This window comes from Oratosquilla oratoria, chromosome 27, assembly GCF_046742065.1.
Source record: "Oratosquilla oratoria isolate Oo_2021 chromosome 27, ASM4674206v1, whole genome shotgun sequence".
NCBI lineage: Eukaryota > Metazoa > Arthropoda > Malacostraca > Stomatopoda > Squillidae > Oratosquilla > Oratosquilla oratoria.
Genome location: NC_134803.1, coordinates 46,910,108 through 46,937,607, shown reverse-complemented (window position 1 = coordinate 46,937,607; position 27,500 = coordinate 46,910,108). Strand labels below are relative to the sequence as shown.

Here is a 27,500-nt window from a genome sequence, read left to right as displayed (position 1 = left end):
CGGATGGACGGCGAGAATTGGCGTTCCGAAGAAAAAGCGAAATCTACGTGGATTTCAACGTCAAGGAAGTACCTTATTGTACTTATAGGGAAGAGGAAAGCTCGTGGTGTAGTGTGAAGGTGATAAAAAAGGAGAAGGGGAGGGATTACTGAGGGAAATGGAAGGAAATGAGGAAGGGGAGGACTTGGTCCAGGAGGCTAGGCGTCTTGTAAACAAGAGAAGGACCGAGGATGATTTTGGAAACGAAGGGACTAACAAAAATATAAAGATTAGAAATATAGATAAGAGCAGCACAATGGAAGGTGAAGATAATAATTTCCAGGGATTTAATGAGGGGGGGGGGATACCAACCTCCCCCGATTAGCAAGACTAGAGGAAAAACTTGAAAAAAATGACCGAACATTGGGAAGACACGTTCGGTAACATAGCAAAGATTGCCAAGAGAGTTGAAAAATTGGAAGAACTAGAGAAGGTGAATAAAAACTTAACTAAAGAAATAGAAGATTTAAAAAGACAGTTAAAAGAAGTAAAAGAAGATAATGAGGAATTAAAGAGGAATAATAAAAACAATAAAGAGGCCATAGCAAAAGAAGCACAGGGTTGGAAAAAAATCCAAGAAAATAGTAAAGTTGCATTTACTGACATAATAAAATAGTAAATGAAAGAACAAACTGAAGACTCAGTTATTAAAGTGATGAGACAGAAGGATAATATAGTAAGAGACTTAGCAGATAAAAAGAAATGTATAATTATATTTATATATTTAATTGCAAAGAAGTCTGCTGCGAAGAGATGACAGTAAAGGGTGGAGACGGTTCATGGGGAAATGTTCTACTCGAGATGTTCTACACGGAATGTTCTGGTATAGATATGTAGATGACATCTTCACGATTTGGGATGAAGAGTGGGGTTCATTTAATGATTTCTTCAATAGACTTAACCACCTTACTGCTAACATTAAATTTAAAGTGGAATGGGAAGTGGATAACAGATTACCATTTTTGGACATCTCAGTCATGAGACATCAGGATCTTCTTTCTTTCACAGTGTACAGAAAACCGACACATACTGGAAGTTATGTACACTTCTACAGCAACCATCCTGATAATATCAAATATAGTGTTGCTTCGGGTCTTTTTCTAAGGGCACTAAGATTATGTAGCCCATCTTATTTAGAGTCAGAAATTTCTATCATCAAAACTCAGTTAAAAAGACTAGGATACCCAGACTGGTTTACAAATAAAGCCTTAAGCAAGGCCAAAACCAGTTATTATAAATCCACCTCCCATCCATCTCAATATCATAAATGGAACAAACACTACCTAAAACTTCCTTTTAACCAATCCATCAATAATTTCTCTCAAATGTTGCCAAAAGATAACGTAAATATCAATTTTAGTTATCCCAACAATCTATTCAGAAAAGTAGTTAACGTTCATCACAGACCAACAGAAGATATAAATCCCGGAGTTTACAAATTACCCTGCTCAGATTGTGATGAAGTGTATTGGGGACAAACGGGCAGAGAATTAAAAACGAGAATTAAAGAACATAAAAACTCAGTAAAATATGCTCAACATAACTCCGCGGTATTTCAACACGTAACCAACAATAATCACAGAATAAATTGGGACGAGGCAAAAACCATTTTCAAATCCAAATGTAGTTATAAAAGGAAAATTATTGAATCTTCCTTAATAAAACAATTCCCGAATTTTAATATCTCAAAAGGCCAATGGTCACCAGATTACATAACTACCTTGGCAGTTGATAAATTATTTCCTTATATTGTAAAAGCGGACGATTTGCCACTAAACCCGCGCAACAATATAGATGCCACATGAGATGTCTTGTCCATGTTCCCTAACTTTACCTCTCTCATCTGTATATAAGATATGTATGTTCTCTTGTCTATGTATTCCGCTTGAAGAGGATCACAGCAAGTGATCGAAATATACGGAAATTTGTTATTTCCTTCTTTTCTTAAATCCAAATTATAGTGGGTTTTTAGTGCAATTACTAATGTGTAACGACATTACTGGACAGTATATATATATATGTTTATATATATATATATATATATATATATATATATATATATATATATATATATACAAATACATATATTCATAGTGTAAATGGGCAGAAGGTTTTTCCTCAAGCATACTTTATTAAAGTGAATGGCAAGCTTGTTATGGCAGATCTTCTTGTCGTATTTTTCTCTCTTTTTTAGAGTAATATTGCCTTCTGTAGGCAGTAACCTTAATAAATCTCCGCATGTCATGTTATTCCACATTATGACATACGGGGATTTATTAAGGTTACTGCCTGCAGAAGGCAAGATTACTCTAAGAGAGAAAAATACGACAAGAAGCTCTGTCATAACAAGCTTGCCATTCATATTAATTATATATATATATATATATATACACATATATATATATATATGTATGTATGTTTATTGGCTGTTATGCAAGAATGTGACAGATATAAGACTACTTGGTTTGACGGTGGATAATCTTTTGTGCGATTCTGGGGAGAAGTAAATAGTTTATGACTCAGGAGTTAGAAGGGTTCGATACCCTTTGTAAACCTTGACCCTATATTGGACAGCACAAGAACAAGTTTGTTTAATATTGGGTCATAAATATTTAGTAATAAGAAAAAAATACAGAACATACGCTTCAATACTTGAAATTATGAGTTCCGCCATATGTTCTGCAATCAGTGAGGGGTCACGAGATTGGACCCATAAATCATTTCACAGATAACCAAAGTAATACTGACTCACAGACTCCCATCCAGCGGCGTCAAGTGCCGCAGACGTCTGCTTTAGGGTAGATTTTGAGACAATAAATAATGGAGCAATAGGAAAAGGAACAGAAATGGATCCAGGCATGGTTCAATGGTAACGCGTGCGTCTGGAAAGCCACCGGGGGGGTCAAACGTGTGGCTTCGAGTCCTGGTCATGGCGCAGGGGATTAGGAAGGACGTCGACTCTTAGCAATGGCCCTCAACAGCCAAAATCAAAGTACTTTCGTGAGGCACCGTCCCCTTGTCCTAAACAAGTGAGTGCAAGACGTAAAGCCGGATCAGAAGTAAAAAAAAAAAAAAAAAAAAAAAAAAAAAAACCGCTGTGGTTGGATGCATTCTATGGAAAGAAGAACCAGAAAAAGAAGATGTTGGGTTTTTCTCGATGACGGTTAGGAGTATGGCTAGGGTGCTGAATTAGCTGTTCCATGGCATTTAAGTAAGAAAAATCAAAGAGTTATTCACTGACTATACACGGAAATGAGGAGTGCCTGACCTGGTGATAAGCCTTAAAATTTCCTAATTTTCGATTTCAGAGAAAGGGGAATGCAGTGGAACGTATTTCGCCGGGGAATTCAAGTAGCCGCAGAAAATCTTGATTGTCTTTGGAGTTGAGCGAGACATGGACGGCGCATAGTGGAAATAGGAAAATTTTAGTTTTGTGCCAAATGGTGGAAAGTTCGGAAGCTTTAACCTTGGGAAGACAAGAAACGCCAAGGTCGTTGCGTCCATATCCGCAATGTATGGGTATTCAGCTGGACCCATAACCGTGAAACAGTACGTTCGTCTCAGAAATTATACTTTGAGCTTCACGCTTCGAAACGTCTCGTTCTCTTCTTCTCTGAACTTACCTGCGCTGTTCCAAGTTCCACTGGGAGCTTCTTGAACACTGCCTGCAGGGATGCTGACCGAGCACTGACTAAACGGACGAATTGCTGTGCCGAATTCTCCGATTACAAATATTTTCGACGCAGCTGTTTGCAACATCTGTGTTATGTAAAGGCACTGAGGATGGTAAGGGTGGGAGGATGGGTGGTGGCTGGTGGCTGGTGGCTGTTGGTGGTGATGATGGTGGTGCTTGTCTCGTTCTTTTCTTCTCTGAACTTACCTGCGCGGTTCCAAGTTCCACTGGAGCTTCTTGAACTATATCTTCGACGCAGTTGTTTACTGCGGTCATTGACGCCGAGTGGTGATGGTGGTGGTGGTGGTAGTGGTGGTACTGGTGGATGATGGTGGTAACGTCACTTGTGGTGGTGGAAGAACTCGTGGGTGATTATCTAGGTGGTCACTGCAAGAGGTAATAGCTAACTGATAACAGAACAGCAGTGGTAATGTTGGTGATACTTTACTAGTGAGGGTTAGGGTGATAGTGATGATGGCACTGGTAGTGGTAGTGATACTAGTACTCATACTAATAGGAGCATCCTAATGGTGCTCAATGGTGACAGTGATGTTAATAGGAAATATTCCCAATATTGGTCCAGTATGCTGCAACCAGATGGCTACACTTTAGGGTGACGCGTCCCATCGCTGCCACTAGTCGTGTGGTGTTTTCCAATGTATTTAGATGTGGTAATTAATATCTGTTTCATGGATTCCATTTGCTATTTATTCAGAATTCCAGTCCTAATCTATATGACTTTAAGAGTCTGTGAACATTAATCTACATATAATTCACAAGCATATGTCGTACAGAATGACCTCTCATTAACGGACGAAAAGGGGGGTAACGGTGTCCGTTGATGAGAATAATCCGTTGATTTGGAGTGGTTTTTGGGTGGCATAGTGATTGCACAGCACTAAACAACAGCACCAAAACACCGAATACACAGCGAAAACACCGCAAACACAGCTAATGAACGTCCGTTAATGAGAGGTCAATCTGTATGTCCATTGAGACACATGGAAACACAATCATTACATGACCGTAGACTAACCCCTAATAATTTCCTTATGTACCACAATCCCCGTATGGGGGGTAATGATTGTAATTTTGTGCGGTCAATATTATAAAGATTTTAGTGACATCCCTACGGACCAGAGTCCCTCAGCATTCTTTTATGATTGGAGATTGGTTTCCACTCAAAAAAAGGGAATACTGATAACTATTATTTTTTAGTTTCCACCGCCTATCGCTAGCTGTTTTCGACAAAATACCAAATACTGTGTAGTACAGTGTACAGTAGTGCAATTTGTGTAGAGGGTGGGCAGCCTTTGGCACGAGTGCCAAACGTGGCACGTCAACGAATAAATATATGAAAGTGGTAGTTGCCGACACGTCTATCGAAATAAACACGAAGTGAGGACGAAGCCTTTATTAGTACGACGTTTCACTTGTTACAGATTCTTCAAGTATATGATGTACTTGAAAAAGATGTAATAACAAGCGAAACGTCGTACTAATAAAGGCTCCGTCCTCGCATGGTTTTTATTTCGAGAGAATGAATAAATCTCTAACTTTCTTTTTGTTAAATATTGTCTTTCAACTTAATGAGGTTCAAATCTATGGGGAACAAAAGCAGCTTGATACTGATCTTGTTTCATAAACTAATTTAGAGTTTCCTTATCATTTTTCTCATATATATATATATATATATATATATGTGTGTGTGTGTGTGTGTGTGTGTGTGTGTGTGTGTGTGTGTGTGTGTGTGTGTGCGTGTGTGCGTGTGTGTGTGTGCGCGTATTTGACTAAGTCCTCGTAGAAATAGATATCAACATGAAGTCATATCGCAAAATGGAACTGTTTATTCTGTGGTCAGCAAGTGTCTGACAACAAACACGCTTGGCATCACAGTTTATGCTACTCCGGACAGTTAACCCCTCTTCTCCCAAGGAGTGACGCCGTGAAGAGTCAATGCCAAAGTCAATGCCAAATTTTACTGCATTTCAGGGTCTCTGTAATGGTAAGACACACGTGCTAGATATGCTGGAGTTAATGTCGCAATTGCAAGCCTGCGGGTTTCGTATTTTCCCATCGTCTGTGCGCTAAAAGGCGTTCGTTCAAAGTGTGGCATACGTTATGATTTACTACTAGCCATTCTGCCAAATCAGCCTAGATACGTGCCTCTCTCTCCCTCTTTTATTTACTATCTATGCGCTATTTGAACCTTTTTTATTCTTTATATAGTAAAGGAAAATGTATATTATAAGATTATCACATCTTAGGATTATAACGACGATTACCTATACCCCACCCCACTTGTCTCACCTGTGACACCTCGGCCTAGCACCATGGGGGAAAAATCTCTGCCACGTGTAATAATAAAAAAATATATATAATCCCAGAAAATGATACTCATCATTTCACTATACAGCTTCCTCTACTATATACAGAATGTAAAAAACAATTTCAAATAGTACATTCATGGGAAATAAGAGAGATAGGTTGATTGAGCATAATCTAATGGCTGGTCGTAAATCTCGACGTATGCCACACGGACTTTTCCTCCTCTTGCCTCCACAGCAGACTTTATAACGTCCCTCCATCTATTTCTTGGTTTTACCACTCTTCTTCGTCATTCAGGTCTCCATTCATAGAACTTCCTGGGGTACCTATTTACATCCATCCTTTTGACATCATCGAACCATCGTAATTGTCCTCTTTCAATAGAATCCAAAATATTGTTCACTCCTAGCTCCTGTCTGATGGCCACACTTCTCACCCCGTTATTTTGTGTGAATACCGCTATCATCCTCAGCACCCTTATTTCACACACCTGTATTTTACTTTTTAATATTTTATCTACAGCTATTGCCGAGTATCCATATGTTAGAATAAGGGGTAGTTTGTACGTATAGATAACTAACTTCACTTTTCTTGGCACATGTTTGTCCTTTAACATTGGGTACAGGAGATTAAGATTAACACTGATTTTTTTTTCAATTATGTTGTTTACTTCTAGAAAGGTATCATTTTCCTTACTGGAAGTTACTCCTAGATATTTGAAGTGTTTCATATGTTTTAAACAATGGTTTCCTATATCTAAGTTCAATTCTTGTTCTTTCGCCAGCAACATTACTTGTCTCTACTCATCGTCATGCCCATTGCCGTTTACTCCTTATCTCATTATAACAAAATTTCGTGCAGAATTTCCTCCTTCTCCGATATCAAAGCAAGATCATCTGCATAGCCAAACATTTCCACCTTTGCTATTTTTGTTACCAATCTTTTGCAGTAGTCTATATAAATGATGAATAAAATGGAAGAGAAAACAATTTCCTGTTTTACTCCCGTTGTTACCCCAAGCCAACTGCTGTTTTCCTGTTGGGTTTTGACTCTACACAAACTTTTTGTACAGTATGTACTCTTTATTGCCATAATCGGTTCAGGAGGTATATTCTGGTTTATTTAATATTTTCCAAAGTATTGATTGTGGTATCTGGTCGAAGGGCTTTTCTAGATCAATAAATGCCAAATATACTTTTTTATTCCACTCCCATTTTTCTTTCGTATATCATCTTGAGGGCAAAGAGTAAATTCATGGTAGATCTACTAGATCGAAAAGCACGTAGTCACTCGTTTAACTTGCCTTCTTTTCTCCTCCTCAGCCTTTTCCCCAGAATTCTTTCATGCACTCTCGCTATATGTGACATCAAAGCAATACCTCTGTATCTTCTGATTTTTAATTAATTTATTTATTTATCTACTTAAAGGTAAAAGCTTATACAGTATTGTATTTTTTTGTTTATTCTAAAATAGGAATTACAGCTATATGACATAAATAGAAAGTGTTTATAGCCCATACTAAATCCGTCTTATCTATGCAGATAAGATTTTGAATTAGAAAACATTATACAAAATTTTAAATGTGCAAAAGTATTATAACTTCTGGTCTTGTGATTCGCTTCCGAGCATTGACCCTGCTTACAGGATCATCTCCGAGAGAGATGACACAGAGGAGGCGCCCAATGCAAGTCATGGTTGAATCACAGTGAATATAGATCGGGAGTCTGCATGGAAGCTTGCCAGGAATGGTCCACAAGTTAGGGGGAGAAGAGCGGGTGCTGGTATGAGATGTCACGCCCACCCCCACTAGATGGAGTTGTTCTAGATGTGGATCAGGTCGTCTAGAACTCTAAGTGGTTATAGAAGAACTGGTATTGTTAAACATAACAAACTTCCTCTTCACCAAGGTAGTAGATCAACCAGTCCAAATACTCTGTCAGAAGATAATAAACAAATAGATAAACAAATAAATAAACAAATAAATCCAGTAACACGATATAGACAATTTTTTCTCTACTAATAACACGTAAATTATTATTCTAATATTGAACATAAGAACGAGTTTGTTATCCTGGAAATAACGTTGGCTCATGCTGCCACGTCAGCCGACGTAGGGGGCCAATCGCTGCCGAGTTAAACTCATCAAAATAGATTACCAACGACCCCTAGTATACTCTTACAAGAATAATGTGAACAATATAAAAGTGTTGGTAATCAACTTTGCCCTGCTAAGCTCGGGAGTAAGTGTGGGAGGAAGAGAGAGGGAGCAAATCGTGTTTCTCGATGGGTTAAAAAAAGAACACCCCTTGACCCCCCTCCCCCATGTGAAAAGGATAAGTATATAAACAGTTCACGGGTAACTTGGTGTTTAAAATGAAAGGAAGAAAGAAACAGGCTATCCAACTCGTTTTAATGAATGGCAAACAATGTAAGACTTTTTGTTATTCCTTTTATTATTACTATCCCCCTTAGGTGTCGCTGTGTGAAGACTGGGGAAGGAGGTGTGGGGTAAGACCGTGAAGGAAAGACGTATACATACTATCGACTCGTGTGTAGACGCCAGGGTAGCTGTACTTTGCACATCCCTTGCCCCATGACACAATACCAATCTGGACCCTCCTCTCTAGGTCATCCTCACTCAGCTCTTCCTCCTCTTGCCCCTCCTCCTCCTCCTCCTTCTCCTTCTCCTTTGGGTGTCTAGCTTTAGGTCTTGGGTTCGCTCGTGCTCTCCTCCTCTGCATTTCCTCTTTGAGGTCTCCAAGCCGAGCTGTAAGTGGACCGCCACTGTCACCCTAGTAGACAAGAAAAAGAAATGTAGTGATGAACCTACAATCCGTGTGGTTTTAGCTCGAAAGACTAAAACAACTATCAATATATATATATATATATATATATATATATATATATATATATATATATATATACAGTATGTATATATATATGTATATATATATGTGTATATATATATGTATATATATATATATATGTGTGTGTATATATATATATATATATATATATATATATATATATATATAAACATAAAAAATATTTTATTTCACAAAAAAAACTGCTGGTCACTTTAAACTGACCATCTCTCATTTTGCTGTTGTCTTTAAATCTCACATACACTATATCTGACTTCACTTCCTCAGTGTGGTATTATCCTCAAGGATAGAAACTCTGGTTATTATTGCTGAAATACTAAATTGTACAGTTAATCGCTATGTATGATGGTCTTGTGCTCCGTTCCGTTCAATCGAACTCCATCCCTTGCCAGACGACGAGTCACATTTGTGCACCCGATGACCATTGAGGACATTCAGTGGCTATACGCAGACACGCTGCCTAGAATGGAGTGTTGTGTCCAAAAAACACCACGAGCACAGACCTCATGAACAACTGTACTTCCTACGTAATGAGTTTATGTTCTTTTTCGTTGTACGTTTTCAGCCGTATTCCGTTCCGATTAATAAGTAGGAAGAGACTAGCAATATAAAGCATCCACAGCACAGCACAACATCAACAAGAACGTCACCAACGGCACATCCACAGCTCGCCTCACTAAGAGAATACCACAATATTTATCAAATACTATCACATATCTACTGGGTACACTGGGTAGGCTACCTGACACGCGTCCTTCCCCTTTGCCCTGGCGCAGAGCATCTTGTCGCTTATGTAAAAGAAGTAGCTCAAGTGACACTTGAAGGTCGACAGAACTTCGAGTTCGGCCGACTGTAGGACCCTTGAGGTCCTCGTTGCTCCCTCCTGAGTCACGCCCCATCTGCCAGAATCAAAGAACGCATTAGAACGCAAAGGGAATCAACATAAGAACGTAAGAATGAAGGAGACTGCAAGAGACCAGAAGGCCTACACTAAGCAGTTCCATGCCCATTACTACCATTACTAACCATCTCTTAAAACCACCGATAGTTTCAGCGCTCGCTACAAGGTTACTAAGTCTATTCCATTCGTTAACAATTGTATTGGTAAACCAGTCATTGCCTATTTCATTCTTAAATCTAAGATTATCCAATTTATATCTATTACTACGAGTCCTGCCCTGCTGTCAGGAAGTGGAAGAAAAGATTTTCAGCTGTGGAGAAACTATGTAAACGTGTCTTCACAATCTGAGGAATAAATCAGTAACGACCATAAATCATCCAAGCAGTGTATTTCAGCCTCTGAGAAAGCAAATAAGATTCTGGGACTGATTGTGCGATCTTTTGATTTCAAAATTCCATCTCTCATTAACAAGCTATATAAATCGTTAGTTCGTCCACATTTGGAATATGCTGTTTCCGTATGGTCACCGAATCTCATTAAAGACATTGACAGACTGGAAAAAGTACAACGGCGAGCCACAAAACTGATTCCAAATATCAAAAATAAATCATACGAAAATCGACTAAAACATATAAATCTGTTTTCCCTAAAAAAGCATAGACTCAGAGGTGACTTGATACAGGTCTTTAAGATTTTAAAGGGAATTGACAACATCAAAAGTGACAAAATGTTCACATTGAATGAGAATCAGACAAGAAACAATGGTCTCAAACTGTCCGGAAATAGATTCAATTTGGAAGTAGGTAGAAACAACTTTGCCAACCGTGTAGTGAATGAATGGAATAAACTTCCTGCACAGGTAGTGCAATGTAGTTCAGTTCGAAGCTTTAAGAAACATTTAGATAAATACCTAAGTAAGATGCTGTAATGATTATGATTTATTTCATATTATTTGTTTTTGTTTTGTTATCATTTCTGTCTGATTTTCATTTATCATTAGTTATATGTCAATTTATTATTATTTACTATTTACCTGTTTGTTTATTATTTAACTATACCTGTGCATTTATTTATGTATTTTATTTGTTGTTTACATTATTATAGTTTTTATTCATTGTTTTATTATTAATATGATTTTTTTCGCATCCGACCTAGATATGGACCAAAAGGTCTCCTGTCGGCATGATCCGCCTTTGTAATCCTTTGTAATCAAGGTTGTCAGGTGATTAGTCACTCATAAAGAAATTGGAGAGTGGTTCGTTTCTTTACTTGACACCAAAGTTGACCTGACACAGCACAGTATGACCTCATCCAGGGTGACCTAACACAATGGCGGCATGGGCAGTGTAAAAGTAAAACCCAAGTGATAGAATCCAAACAGGCTCAGTCATAATTCCCACCGACATGGGCGAATTCCCCGTGGGCACCAACTATAGAAGTTATCCAGACATTTAAGGAGCACAGATCCCTCCCCCTACCTTCGTCTTCCACATAATCTTAACTTTTGTGTACTTAAAAAACCTAATACTGTAATGGGTAAAGGGTCCCCCAGGACTGAATAAAGTCGCATGATACATCCTGAAGAATGTCAAAAGCTCCAAAGACAATGAAATGGACCATATAAAGATTTAGTGCACACAACCCCCAAGATACCTGATTTTACCTCCCCGTCTTCCTTCTCTATTAGGACAGAAGCGCTGGTAAAGTACAGTCCACAATAACAACAACTTATGAATCCTGCACAAGCCTCTGTCCTCTCCTGTCCGTCAGTTCGCCCTCCCGTTCTCTGCCCTATCGATTTCTTCGTCCGCAGGACTCCCCTAAGTTCGGCTATCGACTTCGGCATCAGACCGAGGTTCCTCACATCTTAGGTTCTCTGAGTCGTTTTACAAAATTCTGCTTTACTTGCTGGAATTTTAGACCCGAATGAATGGTGTGACTTCTTTCTTCACGAACTTCAAGATTTTTTTTTCTCTTTGACGGTCATGTACAGGTATTTCTTAAGGTCACCATCCATGATAGGATCCGGTCTTGAGGCCGCCGGACAGATCTGGTCGGATCCGACCAGATTTGATCGTGTATGTCGGTCGGATAAACAAAAATCGGTATATACACATCCAGTCTGGTCGGATTCGAAAAGATCTATCCGGCGGCCTCAAGACCAGTTCTTACGGAGGATCCTAAAACCAGAAACCTTGCAAGAAGATAAGACCCACCTCTATCCTATAATCCCAAAGTCTTCTTCGCCCATTCATTCACCCTTCCTAGTTCCTTTCCCCATCAACCTATGATAGGCATTAAATACCTTATTTCAACTGGTAACAGGAGATCGACTCAGATCACCAGCGATTCACACATAGATACTCTCTGCTCGATAACATATTTCAAACGCCAGACAACTTCATTCAGCTAAAGGGCCTGAAAGGATCTGAAAGGATCTGAAAGCTAAAGGATCTGAAAGGGCCTGAACTTCCTCACCCGGAGACGGTCGCCGTGATCCCGGAATAGGTCACGGGTCCGGACGGAAGACAAACGGGCCGGATCGTTTTGGACAGAGGCAGACGTTCCTCGAGTTCCAGCAGACCGATGTCGTGTTTTATTGTTTTGTAGTTGAACTCTGGATGCATAATTTTTCTCTTTATCTGTAAAAAAAAAAGTAATAATAATAATAATAATAATAATAATGATAATAATAATTAATAATAATAATAATATAATAATAATAATAATAATAATAATAATAATAATAATAACAATAATAATAACAATAATAATAACAATAATAATAACAATAATAATAACAATAATAATAACAATAATAATAACAATAATAATAACAATAATAATAATAATAATAATAATAATAATAATAATAATAATAATAATAATAATAATAATAATAATAATAATAATAATAATAATAATAATAATAATAATAATAATAATAATAATAATAGTAGTAGTAATAATAATAATAATAATAATAATTAATAACAATGATAATATTTAATAATTAATAACAATAATAATAATTGATAATAATAATAATTAACAACAACAACAATAACAATAATAATAATAGCAATAATAACAATATAATAATTAATAATAATAATGATAACAATAACAAAACTAACAATAACGATAACGATAATAACAATAACGATAACGATAACGATAACAATAACAATAACAATAACAATAATAATACAATAAATAGATAAATGAAAAAATTAAATAAAACAAGGTGAAAATAAACAGAGTAGACCAAAATACCAAAGGGTTATGTAAATACAGTAGTTGTAGAAATGACAGAGATTGTATATGGAGTTAATGATATAGATAGTATTTATTGATGATGTGGTACAGGAAATGACATGACGTTCAGAAGACTGTGTTGTATGTTTGTTTTTATTTGTACTAGATATGACTAATAACGACTTTAACCTAAATAGTGTTGACAGAATAGTAATAAAACAGTATCCAACTATAAGTATAGGAAGAGAAATTAGTATAGATAGGATTCATAGGGATGGTAATAGTTATAGTACCACCAACAGTGAAAGTAGTAATAACAGTCGTTTTTGCAGTAACATCACAATTTGTTGTAGTTCGAATGATAATAATCGTTTTTACGACCTCCATCCGTCAGTACAAAAGTAAAGTTGAAATGATTAAAATGGGAAATCGTTATAGTTGTTGCCTTAAGTTTTAATGACAGGATACTCGCGGCCCCATAATGGCTGGTCCTTGGTCCTTGGAAGAAACTTTGGGTTGCTGTCTGTGTTGTGTGAGTGTGGGGGAAGTTTACATGTCAACGGCTATTAATAGGAGGGGAGTAGTTGCCAGTGATCTGCTCTCCTTACAGGGTTATCACACTGGGCTTCCACGGGCTTCACCAGCGCCGACAGCTGAGAGTTCGTTTGAGTAAAAACGACTTCGGTTACAATATTCTATTTTTCAAATTTCCAAATATCAAATTATCTTTCCGTCATATATAGCAAAGCTGAATGATGAACTAAGAGATTGTAAACATATACAAATGTTAGACACACTGTTGAAATGCTCTTAGAGAAGTCTATATTTAAGAAGTCTATATTTTAGTTATTCAAATGAAAAATTCGGGGTAGGATATTGGAGGAAAAATATTCCGATGTGACAATCCCTTTATATGAAAATATGAACGCAAAACAGTTGAAATTGATATAAATCTAGGGTACGTTCCGAGACTGATTGCCAGCCTCTTGGGGTTACACCTCCAGGTGGAGGTGAGGATGTTGGTGAGTTCTGAAGATGGATCAGGGGGATCATTCTCTCAGACGTCCGTCTTTCAGGACCACTACTATCAGGACGCTGGGTCCCTGAAGCCCTGGGCTTCTAGGACTTAGGGACGATTCCTTAGGAATGCCCAATCAGGAACCCGTTTGGGGCCACAGAACTTGTATAGGCTCGTGGTACTGTGTAGGGATCTTGGGACGTCTTTGGGTATCTGGGAGGTGTCTGGGACCTTGGAGGTATTCTGAGAATGTGGGATTTGTTTGGGTTTTTGAGACTTGTCTGGGACGTTGGGAATTGCCTAGGACCTTGGAGGTTGTCCAGAAATGTGGGGCTCGTCTGAGGCCTTCGGACTTGTATGGGACTTTGTGAGTTATCTGGGACCTTGGGGGTCTTCTGGGAATGTGGAAATTGTCTAGGACCTTGAGAGTTGCCTGGAATTTTGAAGATCGTCTGGGAGTGTGGGACTCGCCTGGGACCTTGGGGATCTTTTGGGACCTTGGGGACCTTCTGGGAATGTGGGAATTGTCTAGGACCTTGGGAGCTGCCTGGAACCTCGGAGGTCGTCTGCGAGTGTGGGACTCGCCTGGGACCTTGGGAGTTGTCTGGGACCTTGGGGATCTTCTGGGAATGTGGGAATTGTCTAGGACCTTAGGAGTTGCCTGGAACCTTTGGAGGTCGTCTGGGAATGTGGGACTCGCCTGGGACCTTGGGAGTTGTCTGGGACCTTGGGGATCTTCTGGGAATATGGAAATTGTCTAGGACCTTGGGAGCTGCCTGGAACCTTGGAGGTCGTCTGGGAGTGTGGGACTCGCCTGGGACCTTGGGAGTTGTCTGGGACCTTGGGGATCTTCTGGGAATGTGGAAATTGTCTAGGACCTTGGGAGCTGCCTGGAACCTTGGAGGTCGTCTGGGAATGTGGGACTCGCCTGGGACCTTGGGAGTTGTCTGGGACCTTGGAGATTTTCTGGGAATATGGGAATTGTCTAGGACCTTGGGAGCTGCCTGGAACCTTGGAGGTCGTCTGGGAGTGTGGGACTCGCCTGGGACCTTGGGAGTTGTCTGGGACCTTGGGGATCTTCTGGGAATATGGAAATTGTCTAGGACCTTGGGAGCTGCCTGGAACCTTGGAGGTCGTCTGGGAGTGTGGGACTCGCCTGGGACCTTGGGAGTTGTCTGGGACCTTGGGATCTTCTGGGAATGTGGAAATTGTCTAGGACAGGGGTTCTCATTAGGGGTGAAATTCACCCCCAGGGGGGAATTTTGGGTTTTCTGGGGGTGATTTGTGACCACAGTCAGTTTACGCGGTGAGGAAAGCAATTATAGGTTTTGGCCTATCTGGCCTGTCACCTGGGCTGGAATTATACTAATATGGGAAAAATATATACTAATTTGGAAAAAATAAAAGGGTTTTTAGTAATATTTGCATATTATTTAGAATGCACTTTTTGAAACAGGCAATCTTGGAAAGGAGGTGAAAGGGGTGAATGGGCCAAGTAAGGCTGAGAACCCTTGGTCTAGGACCTTGGGAGCTGCCTGGAACCTTGGAGGTCGTCTGGGAGTGTGGGACTCGCCTGGGACCTTGGGAGTTGTCTGGGACCCTAAAAGCGCCGGAACATGGGGTTGAGTCACTCACCGTGGCACGGAGGTGGTGAGAGAGGACTTCGATGATGCTCCCGGTGTCATGGGCACCCAGGAGAACTTTGTAATCGTATTCTTTCTCTTCGGCTCTGCAATGGAGTGAACACTGGGGAGAACAACGGGTACTCTAGCATGCAAAAGTCTTTCTTAATCTGGATTATATCGTTTAGTAATAGTCAGAACACAATCTCTATCCCCCATGGGACCGGGTGGCACTTTTTCATTAACCTCGGATGCTGTCAGATAACTCGATTAACTTCTGTTATTTTTGTGCGGTGGTGGCGTAATCACAAGGGTGCTGGTCTCACATTCGCTTAGTTGTGGGGTCCAATCCCGCCTAACTCCCCGATTCCCAGTAGTGACTATTACCAGCTCTAATAGTCCAAACGCAAAGGTGACGGCTTCGGCCGCAGCTAAGCGCCTCCTGGCGTAGGTTTCTCACTATTCATTTCCACCGTTTTTCATCCCCGCTGGCCAGATAATGTCTGCCAACTCCTCAACCCGATCTTGAAGATTTCACCTTTACGACCCAGACCAAGATTGCCCTGCCACACCAGCCACCCCAGATGAGACAAACGTCGCACAAAGAAAATTAGAAGAAAAAAAAAATCCTGGTATCTGCGGCATTACGGGTGAAATACTAAAGACCGTAAGTATCCCCATGATTCAGTGGTTCACCCAAATCAAAAACATCGTGTGGATCCACGAGAGGCTATCTGAAGACTGGAGATGAGGAATTGTCTTCCCCTTCTGGAAAAGGGTGACCAGGTCGTCTGCAGCAACCAGAGATGCATGGCCCATTTTTCCATCCCCGGCAAGTTTTTCATCCAGATTTTACTCACTAGAAGAGTGATCCTAGCCATCAAAAGCAGAAGACGTCCACAACAAGCAAGCTTCATCTCCAACCGTTCCACGACTGATCACATCTCGTCCCTTCGTCTTCTCATCGAAAAGGCGTGAGGGGTCAGGAAGGGCTGGCATCTCTACATCGACCTAATCGACCTCAGGGCCGTCTCTGACCCAACGACCACGTCGCCCTTTGCAAGATTCTCAAAACACTCAAAGCGCTTCAAGAGTCTCCAAAACGGTCGATCTAGAACCAGACACGGATCATCCAGTCACAGAAGAGACCCTTGTGGAGACATCATCATATCTCCTACAGGACAAAAATATTTATTCGCAGTGTCTCAGTGAAGTCAGTCCTCTTGTTTGGATCCGAGACCTGGCCGCTAAATAATATCCTGCGGGCCAAGATCGACCGCTTTGAGTAAAAGCAGCAATGACTGCAACAGCTCTGTAGGGAAGAGGCCAAACGCAGAGTATGGGAGTCCAATATATTTTACGTTTCTGAAGAAGCCCTGCTGGGCGAAACGTAAAATATATTGGACTCCCATACTCTGCGTTTGGCCTCTTCCCTATCGACCGCTTTGACAACAAACCCCTCAGGAAGGTTGAAGGTATCCACTAGTTTCAGCACAACTAACTACGAGTTTAGAGAGCGGGCCCAAGAGCTACCTGCCTCCCTCCTCGCCGCATTAAGAAGAACCTGATGGTACGGCCACATTCTGCGTCCTCTCCCACCTGAACACTCAACCCGCGCCATCCTGGACTTTGGTCCCCATCGGGCTGGCTGGAGATCACTAAGAGGGGCTTCTCGCACCTATTGGCTTGTTGTAGCCCTGGATTAAGTTAACGTCAAGAATTGAATAGGTCTGGGTTGAGGGCGTTGATAGAACTGTTGGCTCCATGCCCCCAGATACGCAAGAGCTGATAATACACACACACACACACACACACACACACACACACACACATATATATATATATATATATACACACACACACACACACACACACACACACACATATATATATATATATATATATATATATATATATATATATATATACCTCAGTTTCTTCTAGTTGAATACTCACAAAAATAAATGTCCTTTTTAGAATGCAGGACACGACAAACACTTCTTACCATGACATTGTGTGATACAAAACATGCTGGTTCATGTATAAGAGTTATGCTGTGGGAGGGACACGGAGATGAATGAAAGTCAGATACTAAAGATATAATGTATAATTATGTCAAATCCTGATCATCAACGACTTGTGCTAATTCAGGCTAATGAGCGATTTTTACAACGAAGAACATTGAATAGGTCCTATGATAAATGTTTTAAGTGCATATGCATACTGAATGAAAACATATGAAAATGACCGAAACTTTAAGAAGGCCCTCTAGGGGGTGGGGAAGGAAACAAACAAAGAATCCAGGAGGTATTTCGTGTTACTCCTTGATTCGACAAACAAAGGAACACTTACTCATATATACAGTGGGCAGCTGTCAAGACCCATTTGCTGCTGATGAGGGAAGCCCCGCAGAAGGGATAAACCCCAAGACTTCTCCCGAGGACAAGGGCCGCCTGCCAGGGGTACTCATTCGGGAACGTCTCCTCTCCACCCACAACCCTAAGGGCTAGACGCTTCCCGTCGTCCTCCACGGCCTCTGTATCCAAAAAAGGAAGTGCACTCTCAGCCTCGATGGTACTCGAGTTCAGCATCCGTCTTCGGCTGACTGTGTTCCTCCAGGAGTAGCGAGTTCGGGATCTTCGCTCCGAGTTCGCGTTCTCGGCGTTCTTGGACCCAGCGACGGAAGATTTCTTGGTTGGTGCCCAATGGTTCTTGGCATGACCAGGTGACCTTGCGACCCTTGCCGATGTTGCATTGGGCCTGTTGACCCAACCACAGTCTGTAAGAAGGTAGATATGTAAGACAAACAAAGATGGCAAGGGGGGTACAGAACGTTCACCAAACTCGTACTTAACCCATGGGCATTATCAGAGGCGATGACGTTCCTTGAAGACTCTACTTTGAATAACTCCAGAGAATTTTATTCAGCTGGGGAAAGGACCTCATGCCAAAGAAGAAGGCTCTTCCAGGCTCTTTGAGATGATGACGATCTGGAAATTTTGTTCTTGGAGAACATTGTACGGTTTTGTTTTTGGAGAACATTGTACGATTTTGTTCTTGGAGAACATCGCACGATTTTGTTCTTGGAGAACATTGTACGATTTTGTTCTCGGAAAACATTGTACGGTTTTGTTCTTGGAGAACATCAGATGATTATGTTCTTAGAGATGTCTTGTGATTTTGTTCTTGGAGAACATCGTACGATTTCGTTTTTAACCTGTTGGGGGTTAAAGATACCTCAGTCAACCCCTTAATTACTTTTGATTAAGCTCTTTAGTTATCTTATCCTGGTTAACACCAGGCGACTTAATGAGCTAAGCTTGGGGGGGCTTCGTCCTCAAGTCGAGGCTTAATAGGAACCCTTCACAACTAATACGCTCTTCAGAGACTTCATTCTGGGGGAGCGTCAGATGATTCTATTTAGATGAACATAGAGACACTTTCCCAATAAAAGTAACAGAATTATTTATATCTTAATTTCGTTAATTCTATTGGCTTTTTTTCCTTTTCTGTAAAAAAAATATATATATATCAACGCCTTATCATCCTGAATCTTTCCTTCTCCTGCCTTTTCATCGTTCGCAACAGTTCTATACCAATCTTTGTGCTACAACGGTACTCTCCAGGGCTCTTGTGGCTAACACCAGACAGTTTTATTCAGGTGAGGGTGAGATACTTCCCAAAATGTACCAAGGACTCGATCCTCTCTCTCTCTCTCTCTCTCTCTCTCTCTCTCTCTCTCTCTCTCTCTCTCTCTCTCTCTCTCTCTCTCTCTCTCTCATTTTTACGCTCCCTTAACTTCAAGGTCTCTGGCTGTTTGTCTGTCTGTCTTTCTCTCTCTCTCTCTCTCTCTCTCTCTCTCTCTCTCTCTCTCTCTCTCTCTCTCTCTCTCTCTCTCTCTTTCTCTCTCTCTCTTCTGAATAATAGGTCTGTTTCAAATCCATCAGCTCCCGATGGCTTTCATTTGTCCTGGTAGCCCAAACACACAGGGCAAAGGTGACGATGACTTAGCCCGCAGCTAAGCGCCTCCTAGCGGGAGCTCCTCACTTTGGGTTCTCACCCCGATACTCACCGGCACTCGTGAGGTGACACATGTGTTCTGTGTGACACCTGACACTTCATCAATTTTTAATTTTCATTTCCGTCTCTTATCGACTTCATTATTGCTTCTCAAAGGCACAGATTTTTTTCTTCATTTCACTTGTTTTTGTTTAACTTCTTTTTTTTTAACACCTCTTATTTCTAATACCCCCGTCTGTACGTCTTACGTTCATATTCTTAATTTGACCCAATATTGCCATGGAGTTACTTTTTTCTTCATTTCAATTGTTTTTTTTTTTGTTTGTTTTTTTAACACTTCTTATTTCCCCCGTCTTTACCTCTTACGTTCATATTCTTAATTTGACCCAATACTGCCATGGAGTTCCTCAGTCTATGGGCCTTGGACGTGCCAAATTTATCCCTCTGGGAAGTAAAATGCTAAAAGATTTCTGATGGGACTCCGTAACTTCTATCCCTGGCACACGTTTTCTTTTTCCGTGAGAGAGTGATTTAAGCGCCACGGGCTTCGAGACACCTGATTCTCTATTTAACCACCCGACCTGGGCTTCCCGCACCACTTGGTGGAAGTTGAATTCGTCTTCCTCGACCATAGAAACTCAGAGAGAGACGATTCCAGCTCCCAGAAAGGCCTAAGTCGGCTGGTGGAGGACGAAATCAGGGTCTATCTGCCAGTGACGCTTGGATCACCCTCCCATGGATCTATTCATATACATGAACACTTAATTGTTCACTTGTGTATTAGTGATCCCTACATGGGCCGGCCGTGCGGTAGCTCACGGGATACCGATACCCATGGCCAGGCGGTAAGAGGGGGCAACGTCGGCCTTAAGAAAAGAAAAGAAAAAAAAGTGATCCTTAGCTTACATTTTCTTTTTCCGTGAGAGAGTGATCCAAGCGCCATGAGCCTTGAGACCCTGATTTCGTGTTCAATCACCCGACTTGGAATTCCCACATCACTTGGTGGTAGTTAGATTCGTCTCCCTCGACCATTCCAACTCTCAAGAAGCCCAAGTCGGTTGGTGGAGGGTGAAATCAGGAACTGGCGGCCAGTGGCGCTTGGATCACCTTCCCACGGAGCTATTCATATACATAAACACTTGTGTATTAGTGATCCTTATATGGGTCGGCCGTGCGTTTGCCCACTGGATACCGATATCCCTGGCCAGGCGGGAACCCAACGTTGACAAAAAAGAAAAAAGAAAAAAAAAAATCTGTCCAAGGCACACATTTTCTTTATTCGTGGGAGAGTGATCCAAGCGCCACGGGCTTCGAGACCTTGATTTCGTGTTCAATCACCCGACCTGGGCTTCTCGCACCACTTGATGTGAGTTGGATTCATCTTCGACAATGGAAACTCAGGGGGAGACGATTCAAACTCCCAGGAAGCTCATATCGACTGGTGGAGGACGAAATCAGGGTCTGGTGGCCAGTGGCGCTTGGATCATTCTCCCACGGAGCTATTACATCAACACTTAATTGTTTACTTGTGTATTGGGGATCTCTACAAGGGCGGTAGCCCACATGGCCAGGCAAGAAGACGACTCAACGTCGATCTTAAAAAGAAAAAAAAATAATAACTTCTGTCCATGGCACACATTTTCTTTTTCTGTGAGAGAGTGATCCAAGCGCCACGAGCCTCGAGACCCTGATTTCGTGTTCAACCACCCGACCTGAGCTTTCCGCACCACTTGATGGGAATTGGATTCGTTTTCCTCGACCATGGAAACTCAGAGGGAGACGATTCCAACTCCCAGGAAGCCCAAGTCGACTGGTGGATGATGAAATCAGGGTCTGGTGGCTAGTGGCGCTTGGATCACCCTCCCATGGAGCTATTCATATACATGAACACTTAATTGTTCACTTGTGTATTAGTGATCCCTACATGGGCCGGTCGTGCGGTAGCCTACTGGATACCGATACCCCTGGCCAGGTGGGAAGAGGACTCAACGTCGGTCTTAAAAAAAAAAAAAAAAACGCGGCTTGCGCAACTGACAGGACTTTGCCTTACCAGGGGTTTCTCACTTCTCACTGCGTGGGAGTGGAATGGTGATTTTTTCTTTTAACTGTCGCTGATTGTGCTGTAGGTTCACCTCACCACATCGTTTGGTTTAAGAATACGACCAAAATTCACAAGACCAAAGAAATAACATCACTTCAAACTCTTTTCATATCTCCTTGCTTCTGGTTTTGAATGTCTTCTTCCTTTCTCACCAAAGCGAGCCCTTCTCCACCTCTTCGACCTCCAATCGAACTACCTACTTTTAGACCGCCTCTTACTATATCCAACTTCTTCAGTTTTGTCACTATTGTTGCTCCATCTCCTCATCTACGTACGAAACAACCTACATCTGAACTTAAGGACCGAGAAGTTTCTTTTCGGCATGTTGGATAAGTTTAACATGTCTCGTTTCCCACAACATCATGACTTATCATCGCTCAAATCCCATACAGTCCACCCACACTCACCGCGAAAGGTTTCGTCCTCGGTGAGCACCTCCACGCCGTCTTCACGTTGAGCTCGAACAGTACAGTCAAAGCCGGTCACGCTGTCAGAGGGTTGCTCCGTGTAGTAACTCCAAAAAACAAAGTGGAAGTAGCTGCTGGCTTTGCGAGGGGTCATCGGACTACTCTTTCCGCAGTACCTGAGGGAGGAGAAGGTCTTTAGTCATCAAGAAAGTCTTTGACTAAATTAAGCTCCGACCCCATCACTACGGAGAGGGTGTGTGTTAGTTAGTTAGTTAGTTAGTTAGTTAGTTAAGGTTTATTCAACAATATAAAATACAATTTAGACATACATATATACAATTTTTTTTACAAAATTAATAGTTGAAAAGGGAGAGCGAGAAGCAAAGCTTATGGGGAGTTGCTCTCCCTTTAAGGGAGGGCACGGAGATAAATGAAACCAGTCGACGGCAACCAGGATAAAAGGGAAAGGGACGTTGCAAAGATTAGCAGCCCCCCACCAATTAGCTTGTAAAGAGTAGCAACCTTGCAAATGTAAATCCTCCCAACAGTGACGATGATTTAATTCAAGTTATATAGTCTAGGTTAGGTTAGGTTTGGTTAGGTTAGGTTAGGTTAGGTTACGTTAGGTTTAGTTAGGTTAGGAAAGGTTAGGTTAGGTTAAGCTTGTTGAGATCGGCCGAAACCCGAAATATTAGTTTGTAAAGATAAACATCCCTCAGGTAATCTGGGTTAGTGGAGCTATACAACGTCCACACCTTAGGGAAGGGGTTTTCTCATTCACCACGATGACGCCCCTACATATTTTGTTCTGGTTAACAAAGGTTGATTTTATTCAGCTTAAAGCAGGACCTTTTCGTGGAAGGATTGAGGCAAGTCAAAGAAATTAGGTCACGCAGAGCATTTTGAGATACAGTCACGAGCAAAGTTTTTGACTCGCTACAGTTCTCACGTCATTATATATATATATATATATATATATATATATATATATATATATATATATATATATATATATATATATGGATGTGTGTGTATCTATATGTGCATGTTTATAAAAATGTATATATACATGCATGTATATGTACATATATATATACATATATGTATATATCTATACATATATGTATATATATGTATATACAGGTATATAAATATATATGAATATATATATATATATATAAATATATGTATATATATATATATACATATATATATATATATATGTATGTATATATGTATACATATATATATATATATATATATATATATATATATATTCCCCATCCTCTTTCCCTTTTTCTCTTCCTCTACCTTCCTTTTGTTCTCTCTCTTCTCTCCTTTACCTGTGCCTTATGAATCATCTCCTTTACTCACACACATAAATTTTCGTTTTTCTTTTCTCTCTCTTTTTTCCCTCTTGCTATTCTCTATTTACCAAGCGCCTCTGCTTCCTCCATACCTGTTGATAAGCCAGAAGTAGTCCGTGACTACGTAGAGAGCGTCCCCGAAGAACGAACAAGACTCGAGGTTAAAGACGCCGCACTGCAGTGATAAGTCGCCGTTCTCGGCGGCCTGGAAGAAGATACACACACGAAAAATGTCATCAACAAGTTAGCCAAATAAATAAAAGTGATAAATAGATTAATAAACATATTGGTTACATCAAGAGGACCCATGAGTGAAGCCTTAGCCAGTGTATCATTACTATACGATGATATTGGTTCAAGTTGTTTGTACGAACCATTTAGGATGACTTGTGCATTTGTATGTTTATATTTTGTATTGATTAAAGTTATTTGTATCTATTTAATGTATTGTAATTATTGAATAGATGCATCACATGTTTATTCTATTAGGATCCTGTATACTGTATTTGTGTAGGGAACCATTTCTGCGCGTATCGCTATGCGTTTGTTCACGTGGACATTACTAGGGAAGTGACGCTCATTACACCAACATTCTCGTCGGTGATTTCGAGGTGTGAGGCGGGCTGTGATTTGAGGGACCAGCGACCGAGGTGAAAATGTGAGGACTTAGGTCCCTGCCCGGGTGATGGTTTGGTTTTCACACTAAAAGGCTTGGAGCACTAATGTGAGTTATGATTTCTAAATTTTATGTAAGATGTGATAGGAGCGTTGTATTACGGTTAACAGATTGTTTGCGTAAAATAATACTGATTTCAATATATTGCTTGTTTAGAATATGATTTAAATGTATACTTACAATAGCTTAAGTTGTGAAATTCATAATCGTGTAATTAGCCATAGAGGAATGTTGGACTTCTTATTTGTTACTAATGTCTGTATATTCACGCTATTGTAATTGTCATTGTAGTTACGATTATTCAAAACATTTATTGATGGTTATTTAGAGGATTATGCTCATTTAATTTCAATGTAAATTGTACAAGTGTTTTTTGTTTGATGGTTTCAATACTTTTCACGTTATGTATACTGTGGATTTATGTAAGGATATTTGTAATATACTCGCAGGTTGAAATACATGATTACGACAGTCCACGGAGTTTTAGTGTGAAACAGCCAGCACCTTTGCCTTTTGTGCTCGTGCTGCAAGGGCAAGTGGCAATCATCGGTAGCTGTTGGGAATTGAACACTGTCAGCGTAATTAGGAGGTGAGCTCGAAACTCCAAGTTTCACGGATTTTGATCATGATTCTGTTTTAACACTTAGAACCATCAAGATACTCTTTAGTGTATATGAGATATCTTCGTGATTTTTTTTAAATTAAAATTGAAATGAAAAGTTTATTCTATCTCATATCTTTAAATCATAGATTGTGGTTGTACTGTAGTTATGAATCTAGACACGTGTAAACTAATTGCACTCTAGTTGTGGGTATGGTTATATTTCTAGACATACCTACAATCGTGTTTTATTGTAGTCATGATGATCATTCTATACCTATTATTAAACGTTTCGGATCGCGGGCATGGATGCGGCGAACATCCCACTAGGATATTTGCACAACAGTAAGAACTTTTACCAAATGTATACTTACGTTGACTCTCCAGGAACATAGAGAGAAGTTGGGATAGTGGTCGGGGAACCCAGGGCTTTGGAATCGAATAGCTTCTCCGTCTTCTAAGGTGATTTCAGTGCCACACAATGATTTACTTATGTCTGAGGGGCATCAGAAAAGTTATCACAATGTTTTGATTCATCTCGATTCGTATAAACCATAATTTTTTATCCATTGAAATTCGTACAAAAGACCTTAATACGAAGGACATCAGAAAAGTTATTATGATGTCTGTCAATCTAAGTTTGTATGAAACAGACCGCAAAACGAAATAAGAAACATACAATGGGAACAGAAATATGAAGTTGGGTGATATACAGCAATGATGTTTTATGCTTACTCGAGACCCCTTGGTGCGTTGGTTTGTCCACTTCCTGGGATGACATCTGCGAGGATGACGCCGTGGTAAAGAAGGAACTTGGTGATGAAGAGGACGACGTGCTCAGATGTTGAGCCTGTGATAGAACAAAAAAAAGTTATCCACGACTTCACTATTCCAGTAGATTCATCCTATGATGTCCATAAACATGGGTCCCTTTTTTTTTTTTTTTTTTTTTTTTTTTTATAAAGATCCAGGTAATACTTGCAAAAGCACACATGAAAAGAATATTTTACTACGAGTGTTCTTCATTGTGTTAACCAAAACTGCAATTTGTGCTCAAGTCGTCACCGAGTGTGGTCACGGAGTGCGAGTTGCTCCAAACTTAGATCCAATTGATGTAGAGTGTTAGTGAAATTGTGGCGCAGGACAATTCTGAAGTGTTGCCGAAAGAAAACCTACAATTTCTATGAAGTAGAATTGTAGCCTTAGAGAAGGCTGTTGCCAATATATTTCTTCGCTCTAAGGCCCAAAACACGGACGTCAGGCTGAGTCTGAAATCCGACGATGGTGTGTGGAAAAAGGTGATCGGTAAAACACTGGGAGGTCGTCGAAAGACCTCACTAGGTCCGTTTGAGTCCAAGAACTCCTCCTTCCAAGTTCTCGCAGGACTGCAGCAGAAGGCAATGAAGGTCTACCAACAAGGGGCGATGGAGGTCTAAAAGATGAAGAAAAGGAGGGCAGTCGCTAAATCCCTGCCCACGGGTAAAATCCTGATTGTATAGGATAGCTAAGTCCGATAATTAGATAGGGTCTTTTGTAATAAAGATAGAAATTATAGGACATATGTGTGTTTCACTGGGGTGGGGGAAGGCAATTTAAATGATAGGATCCAGGCATGCATGGTAGGCGATGGGGTTAGGCCCATTTTCTGTATGAGCGCAGGGGAGAACGACGTCAGGCAAATTAGGCATTGAGGAATTGTTTGTGCAGTTTCGGGGAGCGTTAGATAAGATTAGAGAAAAAGGGTGGGGTTCCTGTCGTGAATGTTACCCTTCCAAAGCGTAAAGTTGGCGGCATGTAGCATTCCAGGGTTACTGCAATGAATTGCATATTAGGAAAGTATTATATGGCCAATGGGTGGGCCTATGTCGACAATTGGGATCGCTTTTACGGCAAAGATTACCTGTATACAAAGGACGGGTTGCACTTGTCATCCAAAAGATTTAGGCTCCTAGCTAAATCCCTTGGGCGAGAAGTAGGATTTTTTCCGGGTAGAATATGAAAGGGTTCGAGGGAAAGTATAAATAAAAAAGACTTTAGACAAGAAAAATAACTTACGGAGGGAATATGAAAAAACCACATAAACAGAAGGAAGAAGGATAATCTCGGTGTTGACTATACAAACAGATGTGTCATGAATAAAATAGATTTGTTGAGAAATGAATTTTGTGTGGAAGGTTTCTATATAATAGCTATTACTGTCTCCTGGATCAATATGGTGGATAGATATTTCCTTCCGGAAATCGAGATAGAGGGGTATAGACTACTTCACAAGGATAGAGAAGGCAGGAAGAGGGGGAGAATGGCATTTGCTAAAAGCATAGCTAAATGCATTATTAACAACTCGATCAAGGACAAAAATTATAAACAGGAAGAAGAAACTTATAATTTTCTCTATAGACCTAACCCGAGTAGAGTGAAGGCTTAACCCTTCTTGCGAGAAATTCCCAAGTTGTCTTAGTACAAATATATTGTGAGTATGGGAGATTTTCACTTTAGAAACATTGACTGGGATAATTTAATAGAAGATCAGGAAACTTTTTATTTTTCAAGATATGGTACAAGATAATTTCTTATAGTAATTTATTTCCGATGCTAGAAAGGATA

The 27,500-nt window shown here is 40.4% G+C and overlaps 1 protein-coding gene across 1 annotated transcript in view; it reads right to left on the bottom strand.

Moving 5' to 3' along the window:
• Positions 1-7,515: 7,515 nt before the first annotated feature.
• Positions 7,516-27,500, bottom strand: part of LOC143039700 (uncharacterized) — a 22,923-nt gene continuing 2,938 nt past the window's right edge. Inside the window, exons 2-11 of the mRNA XM_076209937.1 lie at positions 25,632-25,746; positions 25,271-25,392; positions 23,712-23,824; positions 22,253-22,428; positions 18,077-18,503; positions 15,738-15,831; positions 12,305-12,468; positions 9,668-9,824; positions 8,580-8,832; positions 7,516-7,973 (exon numbers count right to left, since the gene is read on the bottom strand). Of these exons, the coding sequence (XP_076066052.1) occupies positions 7,918-7,973; positions 8,580-8,832; positions 9,668-9,824; positions 12,305-12,468; positions 15,738-15,831; positions 18,077-18,503; positions 22,253-22,428; positions 23,712-23,824; positions 25,271-25,392; positions 25,632-25,746 (1,677 nt within the window). The 3' untranslated portion in view covers positions 7,516-7,917. The remainder of the gene's footprint in view (positions 7,974-8,579; positions 8,833-9,667; positions 9,825-12,304; positions 12,469-15,737; positions 15,832-18,076; positions 18,504-22,252; positions 22,429-23,711; positions 23,825-25,270; positions 25,393-25,631; positions 25,747-27,500) is intronic.